This window comes from Sciurus carolinensis, chromosome 2 (assembly GCF_902686445.1).
Source record: "Sciurus carolinensis chromosome 2, mSciCar1.2, whole genome shotgun sequence".
Taxonomy (NCBI): domain Eukaryota; kingdom Metazoa; phylum Chordata; class Mammalia; order Rodentia; family Sciuridae; genus Sciurus; species Sciurus carolinensis.
Window position 1 is genome coordinate 1245940 of NC_062214.1, and position 19133 is coordinate 1265072.

A 19133-nucleotide genomic window follows, 5' to 3' on the forward strand; every position below is an offset into this window, starting at 1 on the left:
TTTTCCAGGACCACAGAAGGCTGGATCCAGCTCAGTGCAGAAAACACTCCAAGGGGTGTGGGGGAGGGACGCCTGTGCCGCTGGCACTGGGCAGGAGGGGCGCTGACTGGGGAGGGGACTTGGGACCATGCTGGCGGGCTCAGGCCAGGCCTGCGCTGCCCCCTGGTGCCCACTGGTGGGAACTGTGGACCCGCCCAACACTCCCACACTGGGGTGCCCCCTAGGAGGAACCAGGAGCTGGCCCCTGCTTAGAGCTCGCAGCCAGAGCTGGAGGTCTCCACCTGGCAGCTGGCCAGAAGCATTTTTAGAAAACAGCCATTTGTTTTGGCTAAAGTGAATCCATACACTCCTTTGGGGCAGTAGCATGGGGTCACGTTTGCCGGGGGTCCTCTGGTTGGGGCTACGGCAGCCCCAAGCTGGGAAGTCAGGGCACAGCCCGTGGGACATCCTGGCATCCCGAGGCCACTGCCTCTGTCCTTCACAGGGCGAGGGGTGGCAGGGACCCTGGAGGAGCAGGTAGCACGGCCAGGCCGTGCACTGTGGTCGGCCGGTGTTGGGTGGGGGCAGCAGGGGCCGCAGGCAGAGCTGGGATCCCGGGCTCTGTGGGAGTCCCAGGGGAGCTGGCATAGTGCAGCCTGGACTGGGCGGGCTGCATGAGAAAAGGCCAGGGAGAATCCAGGGGCCCGACACAGGGCAGCCCGTCGTCAAGTGGACATGTAGCCCACACCCAGTGAGAGAGGTGAATATTTGTGTTAAATTGAAACAAGTTCTAAGCTTAAAGGTAACCAGCGCCAGGGCCGTGGGGACAGCTGGACAGACGGTGGTGACACTGTGTCCTGGACACGCGGAGAGTGCCCGTGGGTCAGGAGCATGAGGCCTGGCTCCAGGAACACACGGGCCTGGCCAGGTGGCCCCTGGGGAGGGACGGGGCAGCAGCGCTCACAGGCCTGTAGTGTCCCGGGGCCGCAGGCTGGAGGAAGGACCCCGCCTGGCGCCTCTTGGGGCTGGTGTGGCAGGGAGAGCAGTGGCTCTGCAGCCTCCCCAGGAGAGGCTGGCCTCCCCAGGAGAGGCTGGCCGCAGCAGCTGGGCCGGCTGCCACCTCACAGGTCTGATCCCCAGAGACCCCCACCCTCCGGTGGGGCTTCCGTACACCAGCCCAAGGTCGAGGTTCAGCCACGCCCACCGGGGAGAGTGAGCTCTTCACTTCTAATATTTTTTTTTTTTTTGGGTGCTGGGGATCGAACCCAGGGCCTTGTGCTTGCGAGGCGAGCGCTCTACCGACTGCGCTATCTCCCCAGCCCCTCTTCTAATATTTATGGTCCGCATAGATTTACGGATCTCGTGCTCCGGCCACTGTCCTGGACGTCCCCTCCCTGGAGGACGATGTGGCCCAGGCAGTGCCGTGCCTCCCTGGCCCTCCGTCTCTTGCTCTGCCCTGGAGATGCCATTCCCCGCTGCCTCTCTGCTCTGGTGCCGCTCCCCTGGCGGCGTCCCTGGGGGGCAGCGCCTGCTCCCAAGCTCACCTGCCCCCTCTGGTCCTAAGGGGAGCGCTGTGCTCCTGCAGACCAGAGGGCCCAGGCGGCTCCCGGGCGGCGCCTCTCTCGGGATGGACGGCACACAGAGGTGCGGCCCTCCTTGTCAGCAGTGTCTGGCCTCCCGCCCACCCCAACTCCCGCGGGCAGGGCATTGGCAGGGTGGGGAGGTCAGGGGCGCGGGCCTGTCCCTGCTGGGCCATGAGGTGGGAGCCACTGCCCGTAGCTCTGTTCTTGGGTGGCAGGAGGGCAGGGAGAGCCTGCGCCAGAGAGCATGAGGGATGGGCAACGCCACCTTCAGACTCGGAATGAGACCCGCGGTGCCGGACGCAAGCTTTAAATATTAAAATGTATCCACATACGCAGAGTTCAAGGTGGAGACGGCAGCACCCCACTGACCACCGGCCTCTCCCTGCAGGATTCACGGGCATTTGCCGATGGTATGAAATGCGCTTCTATGCAAAGCGTGAGTCCACCAACGTATTCATGCAAGTTCCTCCCCATCCAGAGCAGAGGCCACAGGCTCTGAGGACAGGAGGTGACAGGTCGGTCAAGCAGGGGCTGCAGGCGCCTTTGGAAGGAGCAGGAAGCCAGGGCTGGGGGGCAGCCCACAAGATGCACCGCCCTGAAGGCCCAGGCTGGAGGCCGCATCCCCTCAGACAGCCGCCTGCCTCGAGGCTCTGAGCCCCCAGCCCCTGGCCGGTGCTCAGTCGCTCAGTCGATGCTGGGCACCCACAGGGGCAGGATCCGAGGGATCCTGGGGGGTCTCGGTGCTGGGGCCCTTCTGCGGGGAAGTCAGCGCAGCCGCCGGCTCAGGGAAGCAGGGGGCTGCTGGGCCTGGAGCAGCGGGGGTCAGATGTCGCTCTGCTGCTGGGGGGCTGTGGGGGTCTCCGAGGCGGAGGACTGGCTGGGCAGGGAGGCTTCCGTGCCGTCAGCAGATCCCGACCGGGGCTGGTACAGGAAGCAGGCAGAGGCGAAGGAGAGGAAGCCCAGAACCTGGGGACAGACAGGAGGGGCTGTGGACTGGCCACCTGCCCCCAGCTGCCACCTCCTCTCAAGGACCCTGGAGCCCACCCCTCTGGAGAGAAGACAGGTTCCCCGTGGACACCAGCCATCAGTGAGGGAAGGAAGCCCGGCCTCCACTGGCACAGGGGCAGAGGACGGGGGCAGGGCGCATCTTGGCACCTTGGTGGGCAGTGTCCCCCAAAGGAAGTGTGGAAGTCCCAACCCAGACACGTGGGGGGACTTGGAACAGGGTCTCAGCAGAGGTCACTAAGTGAGGGAGCTAAGCCCGGCCCCCTGGACTCCAGGTGGCCCTAAGTCATAGAAGACGGGAGCGTGGAAGGGAAGTGGGCCCGGCATCGGCACCAGGCCTCCCCGCATGTGGGTGGACAGGCTCCCCGGCCCTAGAGGACAGCGCTGCTGTGGGCACCTTGATCTGGACTTTGGCCTCGGAGCCCTGATGGGGCCGTCTGCCCTCCCAGGTCTGTCTGAGGGCTTTGCTGAGGTGCCACCCCACAGGCTGGCACAACCCCGCTCTGTACCCAGGGGCAATTTCTCAACCCCAGAGCTGGGCTTTCCTCACCCGGTGCCTGGGCCACACGGACTTGCTGGGTATGAGGGGCCATGTGCTGGTCATGAAGCCAGCTGAGCAGCGGGGGCGTGCACCCCAGCAGACCACCCACCGCGCTTCCTGGGCGCCACCCGGGCTGTGGGAGGGCTGTTTCCAGTGGTTGGAGGCCAGCTGTTCACAGGGCGCCTGTCCGCACCCACCTCTAGGTCGACACCCACCCCAGGGCTTCTGAGGCCCACCGCGGGGCCTGCCCGCCGCAGGGCCCTGGGACACCCCGCTCAGCAGCAGAGGGCTGGGCGCCCGGGGACCCCTGCTCTTCTCCAGACTCCCTGGGGTGGCTGAGAATCCTCGGGGGCCAGGGGCTCCCAGCCTAGACCCCGGCCCTAGGCAGGCGGCTCTGTCCTCCGTGAGGAGCGTGTCCTCCACGCTCCGCCCAGGGAGTCTGTCTAAGAGCCTAAGAGCCGAATAAAGAGGGTCAGGCGGGGGCCCGAGGGGCTTCACCCACGTGGGCCGTAAGGCCCGTGCCCCCCAGGCCTGGCCCGTGGGAGGGGGCGGCTGCAGGCCAGGGAGCGGCCAGCCCCCGACTCCCGGGCCCCGACTCCCCGCACAGCACGCGGGTCTCCAGCCCAGCTCACGGGGAGCGGGAGGGTGCCCCCCCGAAGCCCCAGCTGCAGGAAGGCCAGGGAGTCCAAGCTGGACACGCGACTGACCCCAGCTCCCTGGGGAAGAGCTGCCCTCGGCCCTCTGTCGCCCTGGCCACTCACCTTGTAGGCGAGCCCCGCGGTGAGCATGTACCGGCTCATGGCCGCGTTCTGGTACACGAAGCAGGAACCCTGCTGGCCACACTGGTCCTGCCACAGCAGGCAGGCCTGTCGATCACCCAGCCAAAGGCAATGGGCCCGGGGATGCTGCCTGTGGAGATGGCCGGTGTCAGCACCGCGGGGGACAGACGAGAAGGGCGAGTGGACACCCAACATGCATGGGCTCTCCACTAGGCCACGCTGCCCTTGGTGTTTTCAGGGTTGGAAAGGGGTTTAAGTGGCCCTCTCTCTGGGGACTTGGCAGTGCCCCATCTCCAAGCAGGGGCCTTTGTGTTAATGAGGGAGGCAATCCTCTGGGCAAATGAAGAACATTGGGCCCCTCTAGTGGACAGTGAGAGAACGGACCCTTCGTAGCCACACAGCATCGTGCTAGGATGCCACAGTTTAGTAAGAAGTCTCCTCTGGTGCCCTTGTGCAGTGAACACAGTGAACAACTGTACGCGGCATCCTCATGCTGCACAGTACCTAGCGTTCTGACCACGATCCACTGGATTCCCAAGGCAAAGGACCTCTGCTGGTCACTCACACATCTGCAATGGAGAACTGCCGTGTCAGCACACACAGAAACGTGGCTCCTCGCCAAGCCACGCCCCCACAGCAGCAGCCCATCCCACCTTCCTGGGGGTGCCACTCCAGGATCTCTTGGGGTCAGCAGGGCACCCCGTGTGCCGTGAGGGCAGTGGCGACTCACCGCAGTGTGGCGGTCAGCGCTGGGATGCTGCTGAGGAAGGTGAAGAGGATCACCAGGAACACGAGGGCCAGCAGCAGGGCCTTGCTCTCGCAGGCAGAGGGGCACTCCCCGCCGTGGCGCGGCCAGCGCCCGCGGAGCCGCTGGGAGGGACGCAGCTGCAGCCACGGTACACCTGGGGAGCCCAAGGGCAGTGCTGCAGGCGGGCGGCAGACGGGGCCCCCATGTCAGGGCCCAGTGGGGCAGCGGCCACTCACCTTCTGGCCGCCCGGGCCCATCTCGGCGGCCGTGGGGCAGCCCGCGTGGCAGGGGGAGAAGTACATGGCCCCGTCGGAGCCGCACACAGGGCTGTAGTGCTCCGGCCGGCAGCGGCAGGCAGCGTTGCAGGCAGCCGTGAGGTTCAGGTGGCCTCTGGGCAGCAGGCTGCAGGGAGGCAGGGCAGTGGGAAGGAGGCCAGAGCAGGCCCGAGGCCCAGGGCACCCCAGGGCCGGCCCCCAGCCCCCAGCAGTGAGTCTGCTGACCGGTCAGGTGCCTCGGTCCTCACAGGGGCCGGCGTCAGTGCTCTGAGCCCGAGGGGTGTTTGGCCTCCCCGCCCCTGGACGGTCAGTGTGGTCACAGGGCCCAGGGCATCAGGAAAGAACACAGGCAAAACTGCCGTGGCCCAGTACCTGCCCCGCACACCAGCGCCCACCCCGCCAGGCACGCCCGCTCCGCTTTCCTCTGTCCCCAGCTTGCAGGCGCCTTGGGGACACCTGAGGACAGGCCCTGCACTCCCTCCTGGCAGTGGCCCGTGGCAGGGCACCTTGGGCCAGGCCACCTGCAGGCCGCGTTGCTGAGAAGCTGCAGTGGACTCTGGCATCGGGTCTCAAGGACGCCAGCTCAAGGGCTCCGGCAGACTCAGTGCCGGCGGAGGTGCCGGTGGGTCGGGCCTCCCACCCACTGACCCCTCGGACAGGCCCGGCTCCCTCCGGGCGACACGCCGTCGGCCAGGGCCCTGAGCTGCAGAGGAGACCGAGGCCCGGGGGTGTGACACTCGGGACGGAGCCAGGACCCCAGCAGTGCCAGTCACTGTGACTCAGGGCAGCGGACACCCTGCGGGGTGGTCCTCACCCTGAGGGAGGCCCCTCCCAGGATGCCACAGCCCCCGCAGTGCCCACCGGTGTGGGCGCCCTCGGCCCAGGCCTCACCTTCCGCCATAACCGGCTGTCACACCTGCCACAGGCACGTTGGGGCAGTGCGTGAGGAAGACCAGGAAGGACAGCAGGCTGATCAGGGTGCACAGCAGGCAGAACCGGACGGTGCCCGAGCCACGCAGCTTGAACCTGTTCACGAAGTAGCCGCCCAGGAGCGTGCCGCCACCACCCGCCGGCACCACCAGGTACCCTGGGATGGGAGGGGTCAGGGAGGGTCAGGGAGGGTCAGGGAGGCCCAGGTGCTAGCCTCCACTTTACGGCAGGGCTGGGCTGGCTGAGCTCTCGGCTGCTGCCTGGGCAGGGTGAGCGGGCGCAGCCCAGAGGCCAAGAGCACAGGCTGGGGCAGCTCCAGGTCCCCCTAGGCCCTGCCGAGCCTGTAGGCCAGCCTGGACAGTGAGTCTGCTGGGAGGCTGGGGTGCCCAGGTGGCCTCAGAGCCGCCTCAAAGCCCCCGGCTCTGACGGTAGGAGGGGAGGAGGGCGCGTGGGAGCGGGAGAGGGGCTTGAGGGGGTGACCGTGTGGGGTCTGGGCAGGTTGCTGGGGGGGGGCCCAAGCCTGACACCCTCTGGCCTCTAGGCAGCGGCCCTGAAGCCTGGGCCTGGCCAGTGGGCCAACATGCTGACCCCTGCCCATACTGTGCCCACACAGTGGGATCCGTGGGGCTGGGAACTGCTGCGGGAGGCCCGAGAAGCCCCCACAGCCCTGGAGGCCAGCCTGCCTTGCCACTGAGAGGCCCACCGGGGCAGAGGCCTGGCTTCTGCCAGGCAGTGCCCGGCTCACAGGGACGGACAGCCCCAGCCCTTCTGTGACAAATGGCACAGCAGCCCAGGTGGTGAGCTGGTGGAGCCCTGCCCACTCTGGGACACGGCCCTTCCACCGTGCCCCAGGCTGCACTCGGCTCTTGCTTCCCAACCGGTGGATAAGAGGGTCCCTTTTGCAGACCACCCCAAGATCCTCACCAAACAAGGTGGCGGCTTCCGAGGCACTCAGGCTGAACTGGGCCTCGAGGAACTTGGGTCCGAACGTGGACATGGCAGCAATGAGTGTGGCCTCAGTGGCCCCCGCCAGGCAGAGCAGGGTGAAAGTGGGGTTCTTCAGGAGGAGCCACATAGAGCTAGACAGGGCAGGGGAATGGAAGGCAGAGGAGACCGAGGGTCAGAGTGGGCCAGATCCACCCTGAAGCCACTGCCTAACCCCTGAGTGCAAAGGGCCCTGGTTCTGAGGGCAGTGGAGTATAGTGAGGAGGCCCCCCACATTATTCCAGAGAAATGGGGGGTACGAGGCTGGGCTTGGAGGGCAGAGGGCAACCTCTGGCCCTCTCATTCTGAAAGCTGCCAAAACTGATCATGGGGAACCCTGGCTCTGCCAGGCCAGGGACACCGAGTGACCCAGACGCTGCCCAAGCGCCTCCTGGTGGTGCCCGCGACAGCCAGCAGAGGGGCCTGGAGAAGGACAGGGAGGCAGCGGTCTCCAGGTCCAGGCTGGATGGGCCCAGGACCGGGCACGGGCCACCAGGAGGTGGGGCCAGCTCTCAGCCTCTGCCCCTGGGGAGAAGGGGTGGGAAATCTCTGGGGCTGGGAACCAGGGCCTCTTCAAGGAGCCCTGGGTGGGCCTGGCCAGCTCCCAACTTCTCTTGACTTGCACTTGGGGATGGCGGCCAGGGTCGGCGGGGGGTCACACCAGGCTCTGGGCAAATGAAGCAGGTCTGGATGGAGCCCCTCCTGAGGACAGGGGGAGGATGGGGCCTCCACTTTCGGCCTCCACCTGGCACCCGAGACACATGGGCTGCGTCATGCTGATGCGTGTCCCGCCCACAGCTTCCCAGGGTGAGACCCTCACTCTGCCCCCAGGAGGCCCCTGGGCTAACTGATGACCGCAGCTTCAGCATGAGGGTCACACAGTGCTGAGAGGGCGGAGGCGGAGGGCAGAGGCCCTGGGAGCCAGCGGTAGGCGGCCCAGCTCGGGCTTGGCGGGGACACAGACAGCCAGAGAGGGCCGGCGGCTGCCCCGCCGGCCGTGGCACATCCTCCTCCCAGCGTCAGGAAGGTGGCCTCGAGGGAAGGGCCTCAGAGCCCCGGGCCCTGCCCAGGGGCCTCCTGCATCTGCAGACCAGCGCCCTGAGGTCTCCGGCTCCCACACCAGGGTCAGGGTGCCACTCAGGCGTCTGGACACCTGGACGCCCCGTGCTGAGGACCCAGGGCAAAAGCAGGCGATTCTGAGGGCTGAGTGCACAACGCAGCGCCATCCGCCTGGAGCCAACTGGGCCGGCAGGCACGGGAGCCCGTGTGGGCAGGGGCCTCACGGGTGCCAGCTGGGCCCCGGGCACTGGCAAGGTTCCTTCCTCCCACTCCTGTGCCAGGGATCAGGAGCACGCATCCTTCAAAATGCTTTCTCTCTGTCAGCTGCTGGGCTTCCAGGTCTCAACAGAGGGAGGAAAAAGCAGAGGAGACCCCGTTTCAGAGAAGGTCCAGGTGGGTGCAGGGCCCAGGCTGGTCCTGCAGGTCCTGGTGGGCCTGGTGCTCAGGGACTGGGGGTGGGCAGTGATGCCCTGGGTGCTGCCCAGACCTGCCCAGCCTCGGGTGGCCTGGCTGGTGAGCAGGTAGCTCTGCGGTGGAATGCACACATCCTGTCTCTTCACCCAGCTGCGGGCCGCCGGGCAGACGCTGTGCTGGATTTCCCAGAGACCCAGTCACGACTCAGGGAGAGCACGTGCACCAGAGTTGGTGCCACAGCCTGTTCAGGGAACGGGCCCTGACGCGCTTCAGCAGGCCCCTGGTGCCCACATCCACGCCGGGAAGAGGCGCAGCGGCTCTGTGCTGGGCGAGAGGCTGCTGACCCTGCGGCTCCTGGAAGTAGGGAGCGTGACCTGGCCTGGCTCTGTCGTTCCAGCACCCCTGTCCCTGGGCCCTGCTCTGCCACACCATGGTCACCCCTCCTCAGTGGACAGCTCCCCCAGCCCCGTGGACAGCCTCATGGAAAGCAGAGTCCTGTGAGGCAAGGACACTGGGCACCAGGGGCCCCAGCTCCCCACTGTGCCTCTGAGACCCCAGCAGCTTGGACTGGTCCCTTGTGCACACAGACAAGGAAGTCGGGCCAGGTCACAGACAGCCAGAAGGTGGGGTGGGGCGAGGACAGCGAGCCAGGGCAGCGACTTCTGGGAGGAGGGCTGGTGGACAGGGCCGAGGGCCGAGGGCCGCAGCCCAGCACCCGAGTGACCCTGCAGGCGACCCCAAGCCTGGCCAAGCAGCGGGGCCCAGGCTGTGGGATGGGGCTCACAGGGGGGTCCTGGGGCCCGACACAGCTTCCCAGGGACCTGTGGGGCACATAGGCAGTAGGGAGCCTTGCTGGGGTGGACAGGTTCTCTCCAGGGCTGCAAGGCCACTGGGTGTCCCTGGGTGTGGGCTGAGGTGCTGGCCCTGGTGTATGTCCCGTGGTGGCTGCGGCCCTCGCTCGGCACAGCCTCTGCCCGGGAGGCTCTGTGGCTGCTGCCTGATTCGAGCCCACGTGGGGGCTCAGTGGGTCATGCGGAAGCTCAGGGACCGAGGGCTCACCATGTGGCCCGGGAGGGGCTGCAGGCCTCCCCCAGGGCCCCCGGGTTCCTGAGGACCCAGGCTGTGCTCCCCAGGGCCTTACAGGGGCAGGTCTCGGACGGTTCTCCCGAAGGTCGGGTTGCTTGCCGCCTCGTGGCCGCGCTCTCTCAGCTGTGCGCTTCTGCCGCCCTCATGGCCACGTAGCGCCGGGAGCCTGGAGGAGAGTCCGCAGGTGGCCGCAGATCCCAGAGGGCACGGCCTCTGCCAGCCGACCCCTGCCTGCTGCTCCGCCCCAGCTCTGGGGGCCCCCCTGACACCTGCTAGCCACTCCTGGACGGCAGACAGCCTGCCAGAAACCCAGCGCCACCTGGGTCCAGCGGGAGCTCAGAGGGGCCAGCCCTGATGCTGCCTGGCCAGAGGCGTGAAAGGAGGCCACGGGAGGGGGTCAGTGGCCAAGGTTGACCGGCCGGCCCTGCCTCCCTCCAAACAAGAGGTTCAGACTCAAGACCCTGAGACCCCACCCGCTCCGCGCAGTCAAGACCACTGGAGGAGGAGGGGGCAGGGAGGAAAGGTTGGGCGGCCGGGCCAGGGGACCCACCTGGTAGCTGCCGGGGGTAGCCAAGGATAGGGACAGCGATGAGGAAGGCTGCAGCCCCTGTGCCCAGGAAGCCGACCCACCAGGCTCCAACCCACTGTGGGCTCTCCGTGGTCAGCTCTGTCCTGGAAGGGCAGTGGCATTGCGGTCACTGATTGGCTCAGCCATACCCTCCCCACAACACACAGGCCAGGTGCCTGACTGGTTCCCCCTCTGCAGACCCCCAGGGACCCTCTATACACGGTCAGCAGAGGCCCACGGGCTGCCAGTCCATCCTGCCCTGCAGACTGAAGCCAGCCACCCGCTGGTTGGACATCCCCTAGGACGGCTGGCTGCATGCACAACCTGCACTGGGACCCGGTCCTCAGGGTTGGGCCCAGGAGAAGGCTCTTCCAGCAACAGCCCCAAGCCAGCACGGAGGGGAACAGATGGAGTCCCAGGCTCCAGAGGGCTCAGCTGAAGTTTGCTGAGCTCCCGCAGAGAACATGGCATGCGTGACGGCCATCTGCACAGGTACACGCAGACTGAAGTGGGTGGGAGGCCACAGGAGGCAGCAGCCCGAAACCCCAGTGGGGAAGGGCAGGAGGGACACAGGATGCCCAGCAGGGCCAGGAAGCCCCCAGTCAGCAGTGGCCACTCTGCTCTGTCCCAACGAGAAGACACCACAGCTACCTTGGGGGCGGGAACCGCTCTGCCTCCCGGCTTGTGCAGAGAGGACCCAGACCCAGGGCTGGAGGGGCAAGGTCGGTGAGCTAGGAGTCTAGACCCGGGGCACGAGGCCCGACCCCTGCGGGCTCTGCACTGACCAGCACACTCCCGTGTCACCCTACCCTGGGGCCAGAAGGGGCTTCTGGGAGGGCAGAGGTCTAGAGACCCACAGGTCCATCTTCAGAGTCCCAAGGGCTAGCCGTGCTCCAGACACATCTGGCCCTCTGCGTACAGGACAGAGGGCCGGAGCGCCCGGCCTGAGCCAGTGCTGGGAAGGGCCAGACCTCCCCTCCCTCCACCACCGCTTTCTCCCCGCCCTTTTTGCTTTCTTACTCTGGCTTAAAAAATTGAGGGGTGGGTACTGGGGATTAAACCCAGGAGCGCTTTACCACTGGGCCACATCCCCACCCCACACCCTCATTTTTTTAAAGACGGTCTCACTGAGTCGCCAGGCTGGCCTGGAACGTGAGATCCTCCTGCCTCAGCCTCTGAGTAGCAGGAACGGCAGGCATGGCCACGGTGCCCTGCTCTCCTGGTGAAGTCTCAAAACCAGCGTCACAAATAAGACTGAGGACTCAAGACACCAGAGCATGCTGGGTCCAGCAGGAAAAGTGCTGGGTCCAGCAGGCGGGGCACGGGGACGCCCCTCCCCTCCCTCAGCCCAGGCACCCAAGGCGGCCCACAGAGCCCGAGTCCTGGCAGGTGACCCTAGCTCCTCCTGCAGGGCTGAGAGCCCACTGCTGGCGCTGTGGTGTCAGAACGCCCGTCCAGGCCCCCCAGGTCACTCACCGTTGGCCCAACTCGGTGTACACGTTCAGCATGGCGCCTCAATCAGGTAGCCGGCCGCAGGGCCCAGGATGGCTGCCGTGTAGAAGATGGCTGGGGGGTACAAGAGTGTGGGGCCAAGTGCCCTGTGCCTGCTGCCCATCAAGGCCCTGGTCCAGGTCCGTCCACAGCCGAGCCAGGCCTGATACTGGGCAGCATCAACTTCTCAAGATGCCCCAAAGGGAACCTGGACTCTCTCCAAGGGCAAACGTACCACAACCACTTGGTAGGCGAGGGCAGCGTCAGGTGGCCATGGTCCTGACCCAGAGATGAGGGCAGCAGGGGCAGAAGGGTCCAGCCCCTTGACCGGGGCTTGGGAGGCAGGAGTCCCCTGGTGGAGGAAGACGACCCCCGCGTGCCCGGCACCCAGGGCAGCAACAGCCTGGCCCCAGTGTGCTGCCCAGCTGCTGTGCCCGTCCCCAGGCTGCGCCTCCCGGGACAGCCAGGCCACCCAGGGGGGTGTGGAGAGGCAGGCACAGTGGGCAAAGTGAGGCCCACAACGGGAAGGGGAGTGTGTCCCCTGCCAAACACGGGCCAGAGCCAGGAGGCTGCATGAGGCCTCAGTGAGGGCCATCTGGGTCGGGGGCCATGCAAGAGTGCTGACTCTTCCTGCCATCTGCCTCCACCCATGGTGCTGTGCTGGGTGGTCCCAGTGCTGAGTCTCCTGGTTCCTGCCATCTACCTCCACCGTGGGTCCAGGACTCAGAGCAGAGGAGGGCTCATGGGAAGACAGGGCAGGCTGGGGGCTCTGTCCTGCCACTCATCTGCCCACCGGGCTCTTCCCAGTACGAGGAGGCTCTGTGGCCGACTCCCTGGGCCCAGTCCTGTGCCTGAGGAAGCAGGAGCCACAGGTCCACAAGGTAGGGCCGACCCGGGTGTGGGCTTTGCTGAGGTTCCAGGTCCCTGGAGCCCCTGTGGGCTAATAGGTCAGCATCCCCTCACGTCCATGGCACGCTCACGTCCATGGCACGCAGGTGAAACCACCGCAGGCTCGTACCAGGAGGGGCCCTGGCCAGGAGGAGGAGGTGCCCACACAGGGCTGGGCTGGCCCCGGTCTCCAGAGACGCCGGCCAGGGCTGGCTGTGCTCACTCTGCTAAGGCCAACTGACCCTTGTGCCCACTGCAGCCCCTCGGCCAGCCCACTCACCGATGTAGACGGTGTGAGTAGCTGGACTTGACGTTCTCGTCCAGGTAGGTGACGCCCAGCGTGTAGAGGGGCGTGGCGCCCACGCCGTGCAGGAAACTGGCCCCAGCATGAAGAGCAGCCTGTAGCGGGACAGGCCGGAGCTGCCATCCGCGCAGGCCACGCTCTGGTTGGCCGGGCACGTCCGGGCCCCCTCATCCACCCCCACCTCGTAGCGGCCCGCAGTGAAGTGGGGCAGTGCGAACACCAGCGAGCGCTGCCCAGCACCAGCACGCCCCAGCCCAGCCAGCGGGGCTTGTGCCCGTTGCCCCCAAAGTAGCTGACGAAGGTGAGGCAGAGGCAGGCGGCGATGTCGTAGGTGCTGGCGATGAGCCCACTCTGGTAGCTGTGCAGGTCGAAGCGGCGCTCGATGGAGGGTGATGACGGTGTTGATGAAGCGTTCACCGTCATGCCCTGCAGGAAGGAGGCGCGCAGAGGAAGAACGGAGGCCCTTGGGCGTGTTGAAGACCTGCAGGGCACCGGGGGGCGAAGGCCCGCCAGCCACACGCTGTGCTCTGGGGCCCCGTGGAGACGGAGAGGTAGCGCACCTCACGGGGCCCCAGGCCGCGGTGCTTCTCAGCCCGGGGCTCACACAGGAGTGGTCACAGGAGTTCAGGGGGCTGTGGGTTGTAGCGCAGGGGCCCGGGGGGTGCCCGGCTGCCAGGTAGGCCGGGGTCAAACCCGTCTTCAGGGCCGAGGGTCGTGCTGGCAAAGAGGGAGCCGCGGCGTAGAAAGGAAGCCCTTGTGCCCCGAGACGTGATGGGGCATCCTGGCCCCGGGGCCAGGGCCTCAGGGGCCCCCTGAGAGTCGCAGCCCACGTGGCCGGGCGGCACGTCCGATGACGGGTTTAGCCTGTGGAGAGAGGGTACCCTGAACACAGGCCCAGCGTGACCGTCCCAGCCTGCCCTCGCGCGGCCTTCCCTGACCCCTCCCCAAATCCAGGGCCCCCCTGACAGACCCACCCTCGGGCATCCCGCCCATCCAGCACAGAGGCTGTGTCCTGGGAGGGGGACGCTGCCAGGTAGAGGCCCAGGTGGGAGTGGGGTGGCCCAAGGCAGGACTGCTGGGGACGACTGGCCTCCTCCCTGCCACGGGGCTCTTCCTGCACACCAGCTGCCTTCTGCCACCTGCCGTGCCAAGTCGGGATGGACCCAACCCGGTGAGCAGTGGACACCGGCCGCCCGATCCTTCCTGAGGTGCACGCTTGGGTGGCCCCTTTGCCCTCTGGCTTGACACAATCATGGAGCCCGGATCTAAGGGCCTGGGGGACGAGGAGGGCAGACAGGGGTCCTGCGCCCTGGGGACAGGCCACGCCCAGGTCACAGCTGCTGCCCTTGCTGCCATGGTGGGTCCTCCAGAGTGCTAGGAGGGCACTGGGCTCTGGAAGTCCGCCGGGAGCCTGCCAGCCTGGTCCACGGTCCCCGCTCGGCCCTCCCTCCCGGAGCAGCCCACGTGTGCTACACCTGGGGCTCAACAAGCCCCAGGAAGGGAGGTGCCTGAGTCCAGGTGCACAGGTCCCTCCCAGCCTGAGGCCCCCGGGAGCCCAGGGACAGCTACTCTGTGTAGCAGGCTTCCCTCCAGAAGCGCCAGGGGACGCTGGCCTCCAGCATGCAGCTCCTGGCCTGCCCGGCCTCTGGGCTCAGCCCCGAGAGAAGATACACTCCTAGTGCCTCGGAGCTGGACCACATGTGGACGCTGGACCTTCGGGAAGGATTAAGGGAGGCCATCTGACCTGGTCCTCAGAGGGAAGGCCTGCTGGGAGGCGGAGGCCGAGAGAACGCACGATGCTGCTGGCTGAGGGCAGCGCTCCTCACGGCCTCGGGGGGCCCAGTGCTGCGGCTCTGGACTTGTGTCCAGTGGCAGGGAGAAAGCTCAGTTCTGCTGCCTGCCCCTCCTCATCTGGAGTCTTCATTACGGCAGCCCCAGGAATCCCAGGAACCACATGCTGCCCCCAGAATCCAGGGGGTGAGGAGTCTGGGAGACCCAGAGCACCCGGGCAGGGCAGAGCAGCAGCTCAGCAGGCAGACCAGGGGCCCGGGGCACAGCTGGGGGCGGGGCGCTGGGCGCCTCTGGAGGGCTGGCCAGGATGGCCTTTGTTGGCAATGTCCCCTGATACCAGGAAAACAATTCCCTGGATTTGTTCTCTTTTTAAATAAGGCACAACTTTATTTTGTGATCACAGGCAAACCAGGGACAGGTCCAGAGCCTGGGTCTCGCCAGGACAGGGCTGCTCTGTGTCGGCAGAGACCAGGCAGCGTGGCCTCCCTCGCTCCCTGCCAGGGGCCCAGGAGCAGCCCGTCCCACGGCGCACCCCCAGAGGCTGGGCTCCCGGCTCCTGCCCCTCTGCCGACGCTTGGTCCCTCACCCCAGACCCTCACGGATGCCAGGGCCAGCAGCCCCTGTGCCTCTGTGAAATCCGAAGGCCCATTCAGCCTCTCCTGCCTCCCTGGGGCAGGGAGGGCCACAGACCTGGAAGAGGCTGCTGGTTGGTGATGCCTGGTGGGTGCCCGCTGCGTACTGGGCCTGTCTTAGCTCTCTCAAGACAGGAGAGGCCCAGAGGGGTCGCTGGTTTGTCCAAAGCCACACAGCCAGTAGCAATCAGGACCTGATGCGGGTGAGATGGCTTCGGAGGGTGAGGTACCAACGACCCTCTTCTGATGTGGCTTTGAAAGAGCCCTGTCCAACACAGGCCCCACGCTGACACTGGAAACTGGCACTGCTGGGCATTGGCGGCTGTGTTCTGATGCCAAGAGCAACAGTTTGCCTGCAGTCATCGCTGGGCCTGTGCCCAGGGCCAGTGACCATGCCAGGGGTTTTCCTCACAGTGCCAGCATCTCTCTGCAAGCTGGCCGCCAGGCTCAGCTCTCAGGGCAGGGTCAGAGGGAAGAGGAGCCCGGCCAGGGGCAATGTCTGCACAGTGGAAATAACAAGCTTCCCAGAGGAGCAACGGGTGGTTGCCCGCAGTGCCAAGCCACACCGGCCAGCCAGGGAGCCAGGGAGCCCGTTCAGTGCTGCAGGGGGATGGGGCAGAGGCACAGCAGGGCCAGGGCAGGACGTGGCAGCATGACAGGGAGGGCTGTGCCGCGCGCCAGCCCGGACACTCAGGGCTACCGACACAGCAGGCTCAGAGCCGGGGAGACGAAGGCGGCACGAGGTCCAGCTTTGCTCTGGCCACCTGGGGATCTGCCTTCCAGCACGCCACAGCACAGCTCAGCACTGGCCTTGGGACACTGGGCACAACACAGGTGACCCAGGGCCAGTCTGCAGCGTGTGGAGGAAGTCAGCCATGGAGTGCCGTGACCAGCAGTGGCCACAAAAGGACAAGACTTCCTGCTGGGGAGAAGCCGGCCTGGAGAAGGCAGGCGGGCGGCCCTGCTCCAAGCTCACCTCCCCTTGAGCTGAAGCTCCGACATAAAAGACGCAGCTCGGCCTGACGCTGGGCTTCCCTCTGCAGTGGAGTTAGCGGTTTGAAGTCCTATTTTAATACTAGCCAGGGACCTTCTGGCCTTCGACCTGCCCATTGTAGGACGGCCAGTGGAAGCACTGGTGGTCGTCCAGATGCGCCTGCCGTTGGGCCTGCACAGCGTCCCTGAGGGGCGGCTCTCAGGGTGCTAAGGTTCATGGCTCCTGGTGGAGCAGCAGGCCTGTGTCACTGCAGCCGGCCGGCCTCAGTCGGGCCTGTTGTGCCGGGCTGCTGTGGCCGCTCCGTCCTCCTCCCGAGGCTGGATGCCTCTACTGGGGCCTTTCTCTTACCAGCAGCGTCCCCCGCAGAGGATGCGGAGTCCTGCAGCCACTTGGGTGGAACCACAGCCCTGCAGGGACATCTGGTTCACGTCCTCCACCAGCAGGTGGGGGATGAGTCTGCACAGCCCTGGCCTTCCCAAGGTCTCCCACAGACACCTGGCGCCATGGATGTGGCCCTGTCAAGTGAGCAAGCCCGAGGAGGTGCCCTGCTCGTCTGCCCTGGTCTGGACTTGAAGGAGCCGCGCTGGACACATGGCACAGGCCTTGCGTCTTGAGGCAACTGTCCACTGTAGAAACCAGCCCCATTCAGGGAAACAAAGGCTGCAGCTGCAGTGACCACACAGTGACATAGTGGCCAGACAAGGCTGGGTGGACGCAGCCATAGGCCCCTCCAGGGCACATGCTGTTGGGGCCTGGGCAGGCCTGGTCCCTGGGCAGAAAGCTTCCTCCTGGGGTCCACCTGCTTCCAGGCGGGCGGCAGCAGATCCTGTTTGTGACCTTCCTCAGAGGTGAGCGCTAGGTCACGCCAGGCATCACACATGCCTACTGGCTCTCGTTTCTGTCCCAGGCACCTTGCGGGAAGCTGGTAAGCCAGGCAGGGTGCGGTGGTCACGTACGGAGAGCAGATGCTGCAGCTGGGCTGGGGGCTGGCTGACCCTATGCCCTGTGCTCAGGGTGGAGAGTGTGTGCATGTGTGCAGGTGAACACGGTGTCACATGCGTGCAATGACTTTTCTCCTCTTGCAGTTGTTGGGACAAAGGGACGCCAGCTTCGGGCCTGCTGATCCACAGAGGCTGACGGAACGCCACTCGGACCCACGCTCCAGCTCTGGGCGGCTCTGGACAGCCCACAGCATCCTTAGACGGCACTTGGGCAGGGGCTGCAGGCTGCCTTGACCCTCGGCCACTATCAGAGAACTGCCTCTCCCAGAGGCTTCCCTCAGAGGACCCTGGAGACCCAAGGACCGTCCCCTCATCCTGAAGCTGGCCACATGGGACAGGGTGGTCAGTGCACAGATGGACCACAGCCGCTCTGGGGCCAGCACAGGTGGTCTGAGGTGCAAGGGCTTCTCATGGGACTGGAGTTGCGGGCTGGGCTGTTGGAGGGAGGCCGGGCAAGGCCAGGCTGCAGCTAGGCAGCCGAGGACAGTGTGTGGGAAACCAGGGTCCAGGGACTGGGCAGCCATTGCGGGAAGGAGAGCCACCAGCTCCTTCCAGAGCCCCTGTCCTACGTGATTCTTATCCAGAAGGCCCCCTGCCCTGAAGTCTGGGCTCCCTGCTGCCTTTGCAGAGGCACCTGCTTTCTGATGCCAAAAGCACTGGCCTTGGAGTTGGGGCCACGACACCCTGGGGCAGACTGTGTGGCAGTGTGGCTGGGCCCTGGGTGCCCGGCATTTGTCTGACACCAATCTGGGCGTGCCTGTGAGGGTTCTGGAGGAGATGCATGTGACTCTGGACAGGGTTAGAGCAGGCCACCCTCCCACCACGGGTGGGAGGTCTGTGGGCTGCCCAGAACAGAAGGCTGCATGTGAAAGGCCCCTGCTGGGAGCCACTGCTGCCCACCTCTGGGCTGGGGCTATGCCGCCAGCTGTCCTGGGCCTCCGGGGCTGACCACAGCTCCCAGGACTTGCTGGCCTGTCATCACTGAGCCAGGTCCTCTCACGTCCTTTCATGTGTGTCCAGCTGCTTTTGCTTCTCAAGCTTCTCCCGCACGCTGTCCTGGCCCATGCCGGGTCACTCTGCTCCTCTGTTGCCTGCTGGGCACTGGGGTTTAGGCTCCCCAGGATGTGGTCCCCCAACAAGGCGCCCACAGCCCCTGCACCTGGCTGCAGCCTGCTTGTGCCATGCGTCCAGCAGTCCTGGCTGTGGAGCAGTGGATCTTGGAACTCATCCTGGTCCCCATGGGGGAAGAGGCCTTGGACAGCATGCCCAGCACCACTGGGCTCAAGAACACCCTGTGGGCCCATGCTGGCAAATGCTCTGCTGGGCACACAGGGCCCTTGATGAGCCACCCACTGTGGGAGGCTGGTCCATGGCCCCGACAAGGGGGTGTGTTCCCTGCTGCCTTGTCCCTAGGACAAGGGACAGGTCTCTGCTCTGGGACTTCTGCCAAGTGTGTGACCACGGAACAGCCAGTAGCAGGGAGGGACCCCTGGGCAGAACCTGCCTGCATGTCCAGACTGGGAGCCACTACTGGTGCCCAGTGCAGTAAGGTCCCTGGGCCCCTGCTGGCCTCTGGGCTCCATCCTCTCCCTGCACTCTGCTGTCTCTATCCCTAGGGAAACAGCTAAAGGTGGAAGAAGCTGGCATGGTGCCTTGGGGGGCTTCCTCGCCTGAGAGAAGCACGACTGAAACCCCACTCCTCTGGCTCAGGGGAGAAAATCTGCCACATGGGTCACTCACTCTCTGGGCAGCTGTGTGCCCTCCTCACCTGCCGTAGTTCTGACCAGCACAGCCAGCAGGGTAGGCAGAGCCTGGACAGGTTGGGCCAAGATGACTGGCCGGCACTCTCCAGGGACTCTGTGGGGCAGGTATGGTGGCACACACGTGCGTGTCCATGCCTGCACCTTCAAGAGGATGCCGGGGTGACCACAGGTCCCTGCTGAGTCTCCACACTGCATCTCAGGGGTAGCAAGTGTTGGCCATTCTCTGCATCTGGCCAGTGTCTAGAGAAGAACCCAGTGGCCCCTCAGGATCCCTGTGAGAAGCCAGTGGCCCTGTGGGTGGCCACCTGATGGGGGGTC

The 19133-nt window shown here is 66.0% G+C and overlaps 1 protein-coding gene across 1 annotated transcript; it reads right to left on the bottom strand.

Annotated features, from left to right (window-relative positions):
• Positions 1–1862: 1862 nt before the first annotated feature.
• On the bottom strand, positions 1863–13248 carry Slco4a1 (solute carrier organic anion transporter family member 4A1; the record flags this gene model as incomplete). Its single annotated transcript, XM_053743342.1, is given in 19 exon segments — positions 1863–2528; positions 3870–3976; positions 3979–4017; positions 4392–4456; positions 4618–4723; positions 4726–4789; positions 4872–5037; positions 5802–5997; positions 6765–6919; positions 9439–9508; positions 9511–9549; positions 9934–10055; positions 11428–11467; positions 11470–11517; positions 12611–12623; positions 12625–12708; positions 12711–12862; positions 12865–13077; positions 13080–13248. Coding segments are annotated over 19 exon segments (1992 nt in total), but the record flags the coding sequence as incomplete, so codon positions are not given.
• Between the last annotated feature and the right edge of the window lie 5885 nt (positions 13249–19133).